The 15257-nt window shown below is 40.0% G+C and overlaps 1 protein-coding gene across 1 annotated transcript; it reads right to left on the minus strand.

Annotated features, from left to right (window-relative positions):
• Positions 1-11233: 11233 nt before the first annotated feature.
• LOC146708782 (transcription factor 15-like) lies at positions 11234-13957 on the minus strand. The gene is made up of 2 exons (XM_085455600.1): positions 13270-13957; positions 11234-12505 (listed from the first exon to the last, which is right to left on the minus strand). The coding sequence occupies exons 1-2, from the start codon at positions 13720-13722 to the stop codon at positions 12440-12442; spliced, it is 519 nt and encodes a 172-aa protein (XP_085311726.1). The 5' UTR covers positions 13723-13957; the 3' UTR covers positions 11234-12439.
• Positions 13958-15257: the final 1300 nt, after the last annotated feature.

Below are 15257 nucleotides of genomic sequence, written 5' to 3' on the forward strand. Positions count from 1 at the left end.
CTGGATTGTATTTTTAAACCAAGGTAGTATATTTTTGTACACAAAGAAAACACGACTGAAAGACGTTATTGTCCTTATATTTTCTAACTGTCCTGTATTTCACAAGGAATGCTTGCTGCCTCTTGGCTTAAAGAAACAAGCCAAGAGTCAGCGTGTTCCACAAAATATCCCATCGTCAGTAACTCTCCTCAGGCTCAAGCTTGCGTATTGGGTGTTAGTGTGACAGATAAAAACTGAAAATACGAGAAGGAGAAGAAACATTAAACTAAAATGAACTTACAGAAGCATATTTTTATTGTTTTCTTGGCTGAAAGGTGTGTCAATTTCTTTGGTCCAATTATCTGAGGCTTGTTTCTAATGAATACTTAAATATCAAAGGTGTTTCTACAAGCAGCTGAATCATGGTGTGCACTTAGTCATTCACAAAACTGCACAGAGTGCTGTTAAAACCTCTTTTTCACATGACTGTAAATGCATGAAGCCGGAAGAGAGCTTGTTGGAATAATATGGTATGCTTTGAGGTCCTTGAGGAAACTTCAAAACTATGCTAGCTGTGTCTAAAAGGGGGCGCCCCAACATTAAGAAACATGCATGCTGTTCTGGAAACATAATATAATGTATACCACACAGCTGTGCATCAGGATTCTTACACAGTGTTGGCTTCTTTTTGGAGCTCACTGGTTTATTGCAGTCTTTGCAATGATTTCATAAATTAGGCCAAAACGACTTTCAAATAATTGTGTTTTGAATAATGATTTATGCACATGTGGTTTTTAACCACGAAATTTTACATTTTTAAAGCAAACAGAATTTTTGCTCTCTTATCTCTTACTGAAAAAATAAGTATCTTCAAATATATTTTTAAAATATGTGCCTTTAAAATGTTAAATATTCTAATATTATATTATAAATAATAACTATTATTTTGAAGTTGGAGTGCTGAGAATTTAGTCTGTTTTGTATGTTTTAAAAACATTTTAGATTGACTTTATTAAAAATAAAGACCTCAAAGTGCGCAAACTAGCATTAATATTTTTTTGTTTGTCTTAATTTTTGATCTTTCAAACCTTAGTATTGGATCACAACAAACTATTACAAATCTGTGTATACATGTTTGGAGGTGGAGGAGAGGTTCTGTTGCAGTTCCTTGTGCATTAAAATGGTTGTATTCAGTTTCATTGTTGTGTTGGAAAAATCGTCTCCTGACAAAGTCTCGAGCTGGAAATCATCTTTTCATCCAGTATAATCTGGTTCACCTTGTGCATCCCCTCTCAGCACACTTTTGTTTTGTTTTTTGCATGGCATCCTTCTGTCTCTTGCACGGTCTTAGCATGTCAAAAGCACTTACTTTCAAATTTTCCAAATCAAAAAGTCATGTTCTTTACTTTCATATAATCTCCCTTTTATATTATACAATCTAGCATTTCTGAAACTTCCTTATGATCAGGATCTTTAATAGCTTCTTAATATTCTAAAATGGAAATAGGATTCAGTCATCATATCGCACATCAGCAATTTTAATCAAAAATAGTACAAAAACATTTAACAGGAACATTTGGTTAATGTAACTTGTTTATATTCCCAAATACCCTGCTTATCAGATAAGTGAGATGTTTAAAACAGCAGGAGCCTATTTTTGCTTTGTTCTCTGAGAGGTAGTTGGAGTAGAAGATGACATATTCATTTCTGATGGCGCACAGCGTGCAGGTCATGGAGGTTGTTAGGGGCAGTAGGTTTCTGTCAGTGAGACTATTCATTGTGCTCTTTGGGGAAACTGATTGAGGATATCCTCCAAACAATTGCTGTGGATGTTGAAATTGGTTCAAAAGTTTTCCAAGGTATATTCTTCCTCCCATCCATCTCCGAGATTCAGGAGGCTCCAAGCAGCGAACAATTGTATTTATTGGGTCCAAGCTCATTCTTCATGTCTAGTTAAAATGTAGACTTGCATGCTTCCTTACATCTAGGATACATTTTCCTGTGTGATGTCACAACTTAATATATGTTGCTTTGTGTGTGGGGATTTGTCGGTGTCGAGTGGACAGTTATCGCTTAAAAATCTCTACACAAGCACACTACCTTTAATTACTCTGTGGTGACACAGAGGGTCAAAGGGAAGTGCACAGTAGAGTTTGATTATATGTCACAAAAGAGAATGGGAATTTAGTTACCCAGGAAAAATCTGTTTTACTTATCTAGTAAGGGTTAGATATATAAATATTTAGGGAGCATGATTCTTTTAAAAGCAAAAGAGTCATCAAACAAAGCCAAAAAAGAGAAAACACAATAGCATATGAAATCTTTAGGGACCATTACAGGCATCAGGTTACTGCGGAAGTCAGCCTCTTTCCTCCTTCAGAGCTTTCTGTGCAGATATGTTGTTCCATTATTTTGACAGGGGAGAAATCAGGCCACAAATTAGTCACCTTTCACCTCTAAATCAAGGACCACCGCCCTAAGGCTGAGACAGAGCACCAGGAGCAGCAGCCAAACTCGGAGCAATCAGAAGCCTGCCCCGCTGGACTGATATTGTCTGTACTAATGTCTTGGGTCATTCCACCACTTCCTCCCACTTGCATGTTGGGAGGAAAACAATAGTCTAGAGAGTGTGCGTTGTGAGAGCACAGTGTGTCAACACCGTTGCCCATATAAAACACACACACCCACACACTCTTTTAGACTAATATAGCACTCAAATTTTGGTGTATCATGGATTTCCCTCACTTCCCAATTAAATGTATCATAAAGACATTACACCTCTGTTCAATGACCGTCGTTCACTGTTTAGATGGCCTCTTTTATTCCTCTCTCAAACTGGGTGACTCATGCTATGGACTCTCAACTCTGTGGCCCTCTGCCCACAGAGGTCTGAGACATCTTCCAGAAGTGTGACATTATTTTCGAGAGATTTGATTGGCCAGTGATTGAGATTTCAGACCTTTTGATCTCTAATCTGGAACAGGTTAGGTTTGCAGCATAAATTACAATATCGATGTAGCCCAGTAAGAAGTGAAGCACCGTCATAGTACAGAAAATCCCAAGAGATATCTGAATAAGGTGAAATCTGTTTACAGCTCTGTTTTCATCAGATTTTGTTTTGGTTTTACATGAACAACAATATGGGGACGAGAACCCAGAATGCCTTTTGATTTCCAAGCTCTTTAGGTCTGTAGATTATGTGTTATTACCTTTTTGGAGGATTTTATGTTGCCTATGCCTTGATTAATGCATTGAGTAATTTCACAAAAGCTCACTATCTGCAAAGCTAAAGGCCTATTCAAATGGATACCAACACGGGATAATAAATTGTGACAATTTGCTTAATCATCTCAGGGATTTTGATGACAGTGGAAACACAGCATCAGATGAAGCAACATATTAGTGCTCAGACATTCTAGTCCCTAAAACTAGAAATTCGGTAGCTTTTGTTCCAACTATGTTTTATTTTGTGCTCTTTAAAACTAACATGATAAAAGTACATCTTTAATAAGTACACTAGAGCATAAGAAGATACCTTAGTATAGCTGTTCATATAGTCTAATGTTATGGCACACAGATACTGTATATTGCTATGTCTGGCCTATTCACTTGTTATTTGGCTGCTGCAAAGGATTAGGTTGCTCCCTGTTCTCCCACTCCACCCATCCATGGAAAACAATCATCAAAATCGGAGGCAGCCGATCCAAGACCGCTGTCCCTTGAAAGGGCCCACACTCCGTGTCCAGTCGTTATCTTCTCTGACAGACTGGCTGGTAGGGAACCAACTTCAGGGTTAGTGAGGGGGTGGAAGGTATCTCTAATGTCAAACAGTTGAGCTACAGCACCATAAGGGTCTGTTTAGGGCTAAATGTGGTGGAGGGAAACAGTATCGCAATCTTAGCCCTTCCTATATGCCCCATGGTATCTCCCACTAATGCTTACCAGATGGAGCTGAAGATGGGGAAAGTGCTGCTGATGACTGACAGAATAATTTATGTTCAGATGGAATTTTATACAGTCATGTACAGGGATATCACTAACTTTAATGAGAAACCACACGAGTCAGAGGTGGTTGCTTCATACTTTCCATCATGTGTCCTGTATCTAAAAGTTATCAACTGACTAATGCACAGGCTCTTGTGTGCAGGCTTACACTACTGTTGGTCGCAGTCACAATTCTACAGCTTTTGTTTTAGTAATGAAAAATCCTAATTCTGTGACATATCTCTGACTGAAATGTTTTCATCAAACTCATTTTAATATTAGACAAAGACAACCCAAGTAAATACAATATGGGGCTTGGGTGGGTGCCATTCTGTGCTTCAGGGGTGTGCCTGGTTCCCTGGTTGTTCCTGCTGGTGTGCTTTCTGGATCTGTTCACTGTCCCTGGACTCTTGTGGTGCTAATGGGTCCTCTTCCGGGCTGACCATGCTGCCTGGGACGTGCTGTCTAGACTCTAAATCACTAGTTGTCACCTACCTGCATGTTTGTGACTCAGCAGTGTTCACTACAGTTTGGTCTTCACTCTCGGTTGTGGCCACTGGGAGTTTCTGGTCACATGTGGATTTTCATCACTGCTCTGTGTTCTGATGTTTGGACTCTGGTAACCTTGATCCAAGTGGGGGTGTGATTCCAACATAAATCACCAGACTTCCTGTTGTTGTTTCTGCTTGTTTCTTCATCTGTGCTCTGTTTCTGAGTTTCATTGTGGTGCATTTATCCGTCATAGATGTGAAATAGACATCAGGTATAGGATACTGGGGAAGATGACATGCATATGTTCACATATTTTTAAGAACTAATGATGTGACAGAGGACCTGCATCTGATGGTACATATGACATGTCAGTTGGCTTCTTGTTTCAGGGCACTTGTAAGCACTTTCCTTACTCCTTGATTTATTAGTAAGGTGTAGAAATACATTTAGAAATATACGTGAATGTTTCCCTTTCTGTTTAACTGTGACCGTAACTATTCAAGTCTGTTATTGTTGCTTGTTTTGGGTCAGTAAATTTGTCACAGCTATCAAAACCAATTAAGTAACTGGTTATATAGTACTGATTGTGTGTGCCATAAATATCATGCTAGCTGACAGTTTACAGTAAGTTCACTGTACAGTTGTTGACTGATTTTCACTGTCTTTTTGGAGACATTCCCATCCAGGAATTAAAATAAGCATCAGATGAGTGTAACAGGCCATCTGGGCCCCGACTGATGTCAAAACTGGCAGTGACCCAGGGCCTCGGGCCCCACAGGGAGGGTGTCAGTAAGGTCGAGCACTGGAGCTTTTTTTCCCCTTCCTGTGCTTCTATGACATCTTCCTGTCAGGGGGAACAAAGGCCGCTGGGAGCCATTTATCGAGCTCCACAGAGCTCTACAGTTATCAGATAAGCTCACACAGCAGCTTCTAATTAGGTTTTAGCACTGACTGGTGGAGAGAAATGGAGGGTTGGGATGCTTTATGCAAGTGTGCAGTTATTTGTGCTGCCCCCAAGGACTGCAATAACTTTCTTTCAGAGGGGTGTACCTCCAAACATCACTTCGAGACTTAGAGGATTCAGTTTAGTCATATAATAAATCAAGATTAACTTTGAGTTCTACTATATGCACTATTATATGTGGGAATGAAAACTTAAAAAAATGCTGTCTACATGCAAGGTTTGACCAGCCCACAACCCCCCCACCCTCACCCTCACCTTCACTACAGAGTCCTCTCCCCACTCTCCTGCCTCCCTCGCTTCCCCCCCTTCCTGACACCATGACACCCCCCTCCTCCAATCCCTCTCTCAGCAGCAAGACATCTCCCCCCCTCCCCTCCTCCCAAACATCTCCCAGTGTCACAGTGGATCAGGTCAGGAGGCAACTGAGGAAGCTTCGCCCCAGAAAGGCAGCAGGCCCAGACAAGGTGTGTCCTAGGATGCTTAAGGCGTGTGCTGCTGAACTTGGGGAGCCGCTACAACGAGTCTTCAACCTCAGTCTGCAACTGGGGAGAGTGCCCGCCCTATGGAAGACATCCTGCATCGTCCCGGTCCCCAAAAAGAACCGGCCCAATGAGCTGAATGACTTCCGACCGGTGGCACTGACGTCACATCTTATGAAGACTCTAGAGCGGCTCTTCCTCAACCTCCTCTGACCACAGGTACAACATGCCCAGGACCCACTACAGTTTGCATACAAGGTGGGTGTCGGAGTGGAGGATGCCATCCTGTACCTCCTACACAGAGCCCACTCACACCTGGATGGGGGAAAAGGCACGGTCAGGATCCTGTTTCTTGACTTTTCCAGTGCCTTTAATACCATCCGGCCCTGTATGCTTCAGGAAAAACTGAACAGGATGGAGGTGGACCCCTGCCTGGTGGCTTGGATCTCCGACTACCTCACCGACAGACCACAGTACGTCAGGCTGAAGGACATCACGTCTGACACAGTGGTCAGCAGCACAGGAGCACCACAGGGAACTGTGCTGTCCCCTCTTCTCTTCACCCTGTACACCTCTGACTTCTGCTACAACTCTGAATTATGCCATATTCAGAAGTTTGCAGACGACACAGCCATCATGGGGTGTATCTAGGATGATCAGGAAGCGGAGTACAGAAGTCTGGTGAGGAACTTTGTCGCATGGAGTCACACAAACCACCTGCAACTCAACACCTCAAAGACTAAGGAACTGGTTGTGGACTTCGGGAGGTCCAGAGAAGGTCCACTGCCGGTTCAGATAGAGGGGGAGGAGGTGGAGGTGGTCAACAAGTACAAGTACCTCGGGCTGTGGGTGGACAACAAACTGGACTGGTCATGCAACACAGAGCACCTGTAAATAAAAGCCCAAAGCCGACTGTACTTCCTCAGGAGGCTGAGGTCTTTTAACATCTGCAGGAAGCTCCTGAGGATGTTTTACCAGTCGGTGGTTGCTGGAGTACTTTTCTATGCTGTGGTGTGCTGGGGGAGCAGCACAGCAAAGAAGGACTCATCCAGGCTGGAGAAACTGATCAGGAGGGCTGGCTCTGTGGTCGGCATGAAGCTGGACACTCTGGTGACAGTGGCAGAGAAAAGGACATTAAAGAAACTGATGGACATTATGGACAATGCTGGGCATCCTCTGCACACGGCCATAAACAATCAGAAGAGTCTGTTCAGTGACAGGTTGCTTCTCCCCAAGACAAGAACTAACAGACTTAAAAACTCCTTTGTCCCACACGCCATCAGACTGTTTAACTCCTCTCTGGAGGGGAGAGGGAGGGGAAACAGGAGGACAAAGGAGGGGGGAACAACTAAGCTGCAGTGCCTCTGCACCTCACTGTACAATACCTTGTGCAATACTTTTTGTAAATAGTCAACAGTGCAATAGACTCAATACTTGAAATGTGCAATTCACTTGTATTTTTATTTTTTATTCCTATTTATTCTATTTATCCCCTTTGTATATTTTATTTATATTTGTCTCTGTATTTATATATGTGTGTGTGTGTGTGTGTATATATATATATATATATATATATAACAGTTCTGTAACTGTAACTTCGGTCGTTGCTGTGCTTTTTTTGGAAGTCGAATTTCCCAGAGGAACCCACCCGAGGGATTAATAAAGTTCTATCTTATCTTATCTTATCTTATCTTAAGAATGCTACATGTGGTGTCATAAGGGGACCAAGGGCATGTGGTCAGAAATATAAACCAGACAAAACCACTTGAAAACTAGTTAAAAATTCAGATTATAGACAAATCTCCTGTTTTCACAGATTAGGATTGTTAAGATTGTCTACAGTAACAATCTGCTGGCAACATTTAGCATTCTTGCACAAGATGCAACTGTGAGACAAATTGCAGTTTACTCATACAGACATTGTTTTTAGATTATTTAGCGCAAAATAAAGAACTCAGGGAATGTTGGAGCAAAACAAACCACAGCACTGTTAGGAATTCATTTTTCAAAACTTAAAAATGTGAAAAAGCGTTTAGTTTAGGCTATATTTGAAAAATATAGCCTTGATTTGTAATTAGAAGCAAATGGCATTGCAATTTAGACTCTCCAAATATCCCAAATCCACTACACTGCAAGTCTATAAGTTAGCAACAAACCAAATACTGTAAATGGTATTTCTGGTATAGCACAGTCTTTCTATGCTGAAAGTGTTTCGGCCTTAGTATCATGGGAATAAACAAGCCTACATAGATTTGTATAGATCTTACTATTGTTTAATTAGAACCTAGAACAAACAACACAAAAACCACAACAAATGTGTTTCAGACCCTAAAAAATTCTTACAATCTTCATTTTTGGTTATTATTAAGCTAATCTTAATTGTTATTCTAGCTGACATTTTAAAAAGCTCTAAAAATGTTCCCGAGTCTGACTCGTATTAAACAGGAACTCTTTGTGGCTGCACTGATATAACACAATCATTATAGAACAGCCGCGGCGATCAAGATGTACGAATTGTACAAGATATATTAGCTTGGCACAAAAGCCTAGAAGGATTCATCATATAACTACTGCAAAAGCAAAACTGTTGTTTTTACATACTGATTTTGTACAAAACAACAAGGATCTAACAGTGAGGTGACTTTAAATTACTTTTGGAATGAGCCAGACTATTTGTTTCCTTTTCACTGTCAGATGCTTCGTTTACAGACTGTTGTGTTTATTAAACTTCTACTGTAGCTCTAAGCAAGAACACAAGTACAGTTAGGTCCATATATATCTGGACACTGACACAAGTTTAGCTTTTGTACCTGTTTACTGAAACATATTCCAGTTATAGTTATATAATGGACATAATGTGTATCCACATTCAAACTGGATGAAGGGTTTAGGAGTTTCAGCTCCTAAACCCTTCATCCAGGGGTTTTGCTCCCTCTTTTTAAGGGGAGCAAAAGTAATTGGACGCTTGACTCAAAACAGTTATTTCATGGACAGGTGTGGGCAATTTCTTTGTTATGTCATTATCAGGTAAGCATTTAAAAGGCTTGGAGTTGGTTTGAGTTGTGGTGCTTGCATTTGGAAGGTTTTGCTGTGAACAGACAACATGCGGTCAAAGGAGCTCACCATGCAGGTGAAACAAGTCATCCTTAAGTTGTGAAAACAGCAAAAAAAAACATCTGAGAAATTGGTACAATATTAGGAGTGGCAAAATCTGCAGTTTGGTACATCCTGAGAAAGAAAGAAAGAAAGCACTGGTGAACAGTGGTAGATGATCACAGAACAGTTTCCACGGTGATGAGAAACCCCTACAGCCAACCAAGTGAGCAACAGTCTCCAGGAGGGTTAGGCGTATCGACATTCAAGTGTACTGTAAAGAAAAGACTGCATAAACGTAAATACAGAGAGTTCACTGCAAGCCACTCATAAGCCTCAAGAATTTGCTAAGACAGTGTCATATGGTAAATGGCCTGTATTTATATAGCGCTTTTCTAGTCCCTAAGGACCCCAAAGCGCTTTACATATCCAGTCATCCACCCATTCACACACATTCACACACTGGTGATATGACGGTGTTTCATAATATAGATGGACAATGACCCAAACAAACAGCCAAATCAACCCAGGAGTTTATTAAAGCAAAGAAGTGGAATATTCTTGAATGGCCAAGTCACCTGATCTTAGCCCAACAGAGCATTTCACTTGCTGAAGACTAAACTTCAGACACAAAGGCTCACAAAAAGACAGCAACTGAAAGCCGCTGCAGTAACAGCCTTAAAGCATTAAAAAGGAGGAAGCCCAACATCTGAGTTCATACATGAGTTCAAGACTTCAGGCTGTCATTGCCAGCAAAGGGTTTTCATACAAGTGTTAGAAATGAACATTTTATTTTCAGTTATTCAATCTGTCCTGTTGCTTTTGAGCATCTGAAATTAAGGGATTGTTTCCAGATTGCTTTGGTTCCTCACATTTTTACGCAATTTTTTCAACCCATTGAATAAAAGCTGCAGGTCTGCATTTCAACTCCATCTGAGTTTTTTCATTTCAAATTCATTGTGGTGATGTAGGGAACAACAATTAGAAAAAAGTTCTCTCTGTTTAAATATTTATGGACCTAACTGTAAGAATATTTACCAAACAAAAAAAGAACAATCTAATCTTTTAACATACATACAAACTAATCTGCTTGCAGACTTGCAGATTGAGTACCATAATCCATCACAGTGGACACTTTTATTCTCACGACATTGTCTGAGGTTACACAGTTATACTATGCAGATTTTTCCAGTCAATATGCAGGCATTTATCCTTCAACCCTGTAAAAAGGTGTACTCCCATCAGCCTCTTCATGTGGCCAGAGCGCTGCTCTTCTGATGTAATCCACAACATTAACATTCAGCAGCAGCTGTGTTTGTCTGCACACAGGGTGGTAGGTGATATTAGCCGTGACTGATAAACACCACATGTGAATCCCAACTAAAATGATATACTACCAAAGTGGAGTTATGCACAGATCAGTCCTTAGATTTCTTTATTTGTGTAGACCCTGCCTCCAAATTTGCAAAACTGTGAATGGAGCATAGGTCATGTAAACAAATTAGGCCTTTTTTTCTCATAGGAGACTACAAACGTTTATGAAGAAACTTGAAGCTCTACCACCAAAATTCAATCTTTGTCTCTTCTTCTAGTTCATGGATAAACTTGTGCAGTTCTTGATATTTCCATCAAGAAGTGATTACTTCTTGATGGAAATATCAAGAACTGCCTTGGTGGGCCTTGAATGGAATTTCATGGTTATCACTACGAGCGCATCTAAAAAGCTTTTTTTTCTTCTTCTGGTCTGTTTGTATGCAATTTTTATTTATTAAAAAAAAGTTGCCAAAGAGAAACAAAGGACAACAATGTAAATGTGACATGCAATTAAACCACTTCTGATGAAATGAGTTGATCATGGATTCTTGCATGATAACCAGTTAGCCTTTTTCTGCTTTGGGCTCTATTGTATTGGCTGGGGGTCTGAATGAACAAAACTATAAAGACGTTACCACTACAGGTCTGTAACAAGTAGAGAAATGTTGACATTGTTTATTTATTTATTGCTTAAACTCAGTTTATTTACTTACATTGAGTGAACCTACCCAGGAAACAAATTGTAAGCTTTGTTCAGCTTTGTTATAGACCAACCTATTTCAAAATATGGCAAATATTGTGTCACAAAAACAGTTTCTGTGCATCACCAATAAAAAAAAAACCTTTAACAGGCCATGCAAAGGGGACCTTTAATGATCTCATCACATGCTTATTGCTATGTTGGCAGAAAAATGCAAGAGAGCCATGCCTATGTAAAAATAAATTTAATCTCAAAGTAGATAAAAACATGTAGATAAAATCATTGCCTCTCAGATATCTTCTCTGACACTCCAGAAACTATTCAGGTGCATAGATCTATTTGAGAGAAAAGCTTCACACAAACATCTTGAGGACCAGCACCAAAGTGTTTGTGAATGTTCATTAGACCAGACCAAACCATTGTTTTTGTTTGTTTGTTTGTTTGTTTTCTTTTGTTTTTAATCACAAATAGGAATGACATCAGTAACATTTGTGCATGATAAAACCCATATTTGTAAATTGGAACCAGTAAAAAACACTGATGATATGTTTTATTGCTCCGTGCAATAATCAATCAGTCAATTAGCTTGACAGGTAATAGTGGTATAACAGATGACATGTAATCATGTATTCTGATATATCTTTAAATTATCCCAAATTATATTTAAAAACTGTGCAATTATACTAACATTTTCATGGATTACTTGACATTTTTATTATGTTCTTTATGATATTTCCAGGAACTTAAGACTACTTTGGATGGACTACTCTTTGAATCAGCAGCATCTTTTTCTACTCAATAGTTAAAGCACTGGTTATTATCATCAGTGTGGTAAGGCTCAACAGTTTCATTGTAAGTGCAATTTGATATGAGTCACTGTAAATGCTGAGTATGCAAAGTGAATTGTACTTGTACTGAAAATGTTTAAAGTACAAAACAAAGTACTCTTGGACACAGAGTTCTAGGATGTTACAGATTTAAAGTATTCTCCATTTTTTGTTTTGTTTTGGTTCATAGCTTCCAACTATTAGTAATCATACTTTAGGTGAGTGATCCAAAGTGCTGTACATAAGTGTAACCCCATCATGGATCTAGGGTTAGTATGGATTTCTGTTCCCCTAACATGTAAGATCTGTTCATCTAATGTATGTATGTAAGTAACCTTCTTAGTGCTGCTCACTTTGTATGTCACAATGTTATAATTTCAGATTATTTATCCACTATACCCCAAACAGTAACAATTTGTGTACTGGATTTCTGGCAACTGCTGGAGACATACAGGTAGTTCACTTGGCAATCCTCCTGTCTCACTAAATAACCAGACAAAGCCTCACAAAGTAAGAGGACTGCTGTAGTGCTGAGATGCTTCAAGTCTCTAGGAATATCTGCTGGGAGGAAGAAAAAAAATCCCACACTGCTCCAGTTTAGACACTTTCATCGTCGACTTAGCTGTCTCACACTGTTTCCATGCATTTTCACACAGTCTCGTCTGTCCTTCACCTGTGAACAAAGATGAATAATCACCTTCAGTTTCAGTACCGTCATCATCTCTGCGCACCCATGGAAAGTAACTCATTGCACGCAGGATCGTTGCAATTACACAGTTGTGATATGACACTTATAAATGATTAGATTTTTCACAAACACGGTTGTCAGTGTAAAAATGCGTTATATGCTTTACACTAAAGTCTCTAAATTAATCTCTCAAATTATTTGCAAAATAACAGAATTTAAAAAAATCACTCATTAGAATTCATTAAAGCACATTGTCAGGTCTACACTACCTGAAAACAATATTCAACAATTAATATACTGGGGTTTTTTACTAGCTATTTTTTAAGCTGTGCTTACCAATCTGACCAAAGCTCTTTTCTGAATTTGTCATTTTCGTATTTCCTCATCTGTCGATAAAAGCGGACACGTCGTAAGTTCTAAGTGCACATGTCTTCTGAAGTGTTTGTTTATCAGAAAGTCCAGCACGGTGTGTATCCATCGTGTATGTTTCTCATAAATATTGGAACCTTTTGGAATTAGCAACGCCCATAATTGCATCCTTCCTTATGTCCTGCTGCAGGAATGGTGCAGGAATTGTAAATAGATTTTCACCCCGAATAGAAGCTGTATTCCACAGAACGCGGATTTAGTGAGACTGGTTTTAATAATATAAGCTATACGTGTGCGCATCGGTCGAGGCAGAAAGTATAGAACATAATAAATGTAGTGTCGTGTATGCTGGTGAGCTGAGAATCTTCTGAGTATGTTACCCCTTTGCGCTGGTTGCTGAGGCAGAATGTGCAGATAGTCCGGGGCTGTTTGCCCTGCCCACCCCCCTTCACTTCTCTGTACACAGCACTCAGGCACGGCTGTTCGCCCTCTCTTCCGTCTCCTACCACCAGCACGTTGGCCAGGTGAGAAATATAGCTGGATGCCAGGCGCAGCGTCTCGATTTTGGAGAGTTTTCTGTCCACCGGCTCGGTGGGGATGAGCGTCCGCAGCGCCGTGAAGGCTGTGTTGACGTTCTGGGTCCGGTGTCTCTCTCTGGCGTTGGCAACGTTCCGCTGTCCGACTACAACTCCACCGGACTCCCGCCCGTACCCCTGATCGGTGCTGCCGTCACTCTCGCTGCGGTTCCCTTCCTCGTCGTCCGACATCAAGGTTAGGTCCGCGGGGTAAGAGAAAGGGTGCGTGGAGACGGGTCTCAGCATAGTGAAAGCCATTACTCAAAGGCAGGCGGGGAAATCAATCCCTTATATTCAAGTGGAAAACAGCGGCATGGAGACAAGAGTCGTGCGTAAAAGTTGCAGTAGCTCCAAGCCAACAGACTTCCCCAATACGTTCTGACACCCTCCTCCTGTGTGATAGTCAGCGTGACAGGCAGGGCTCTTATACAGTATACAGTAGTCTGCCAGCTTTACGTGAGGGGTGGAGCAGATGCAGACACTTCCATTTCCCCAAATGTTCGTTCTTAAAGTCTGGTGTTCATTTGATGATATGTGTAACACAAATGGACGCGTCACATGGAGAGTGTAGAGCAAAAAGGCACAAAAGAAGATGACAAATCTCGATTGTGCCGATCGTTAAAATAAAAACAAATCTGATCTGGTCTTTATCTGTCTGCTACTGGAGATTAGGGTCGTTTTAGACCGTATGGTACGTTGTTTGAAATAACACTGAGCAAAGATGTAAATTAGTCAATATAACAATATCTCAGCAAGCCACAACATGAAACAGCTGGTTACACAAATGCCCTGAGCCTTAAGTATCATTCTGAATGTCTCCCTTCTGCTATACACAGGTCATGTGACATGACACTGTCTGCGAGTTAAATAAATAAATACATGTATCATTATCTGCGAACCATTTGAAGGTTAAATGGGGGAAAATACACCCCACTCAAAAACATGAGGACAGGGCTGTGCTTTTTCAGTATTTTTGATGATATTCAAGATTCTTTGATGATTTTTAGAACATATGAGATCCTCAAATAATGTTCACTGTATGGTCGTTTCTATAAACCTCAGGTAGTTAAACAGTTTTCTTGTAAACAAAGGTTCTTTTCTAGTAGCAGTAGAGTCCAAAAAGGTGTCGTACATAAAGTCCACAATATTTGTCACATTTAAGTGAAAGTTATTAATAATAACACAATAGCATCATTAACAGATAAAACGAATGCAGTCACAATGTCAGTTTGAAACACCTATCAATGCAGTGCACAAACTGCACTTTCCACATTGCCCATAAAACAAAATGAACAACTTTGAGCTTTATAAGTTAAATGAAGGGAGGATACACTAGTAACAGACTTCTCTCATCATTAGACTCAATGAGCAACAACAATTAAGCAGCTGAACAGTCATAATATTGCATTATTACAATCATACAGGGGCGGAAACATTTAATTTACCATTTAAATGCATTTATTTAATTGACAAATTAAATAAATGTATCTATAACTTGTAACAAAGGATTTGAATGTTAGTACATTGCTGCTTCATATAAATAAAGAAGCTGAATTTATGTTTTATGGTTGACAGTAAACAGTCTGTACAGACTTTAGAGGACCATTGTAGAGGTATTCTCCACCACTATCATCCAAGGCACCATGAGAATGGTTGTCTTTTAGAAATACAACTGTCTGAAATTACCTGTGACTGGTGACACGGTGTAAATGCAGTTATATATAGCTAGCGAACATCTCATCAGCTCAGCACTTTGGAATTTCCTCTTAAATTTTGAACTTCCTTTCAAGTTC

Source organism: Copadichromis virginalis, linkage group LG5 (genome assembly GCF_057382275.1).
Source record: "Copadichromis virginalis isolate Kocher_CV1m ecotype Utaka linkage group LG5, C_Virginalis_male_GT1.1, whole genome shotgun sequence".
In the NCBI taxonomy this organism is placed as follows: Eukaryota; Metazoa; Chordata; class Actinopteri; order Cichliformes; family Cichlidae; genus Copadichromis; species Copadichromis virginalis.

What these genes read in the sequence shown, in the direction of transcription:
- LOC146708782 (XM_085455600.1), bottom strand. Translation starts at nt 13,722, where the DNA reads ATGGCTTTCACTATGCTGAGACCCGTCTCCACGCACCCTTTCTCTTAC. An exon ending in TCAGCAACCAGCGCAAAGGG is followed by an intron (nt 12,506 to 13,269) that starts GTAACATACTCA and finishes CTTTGTTCACAG; the next exon opens with GTGAAGGACAGACGAGACTG.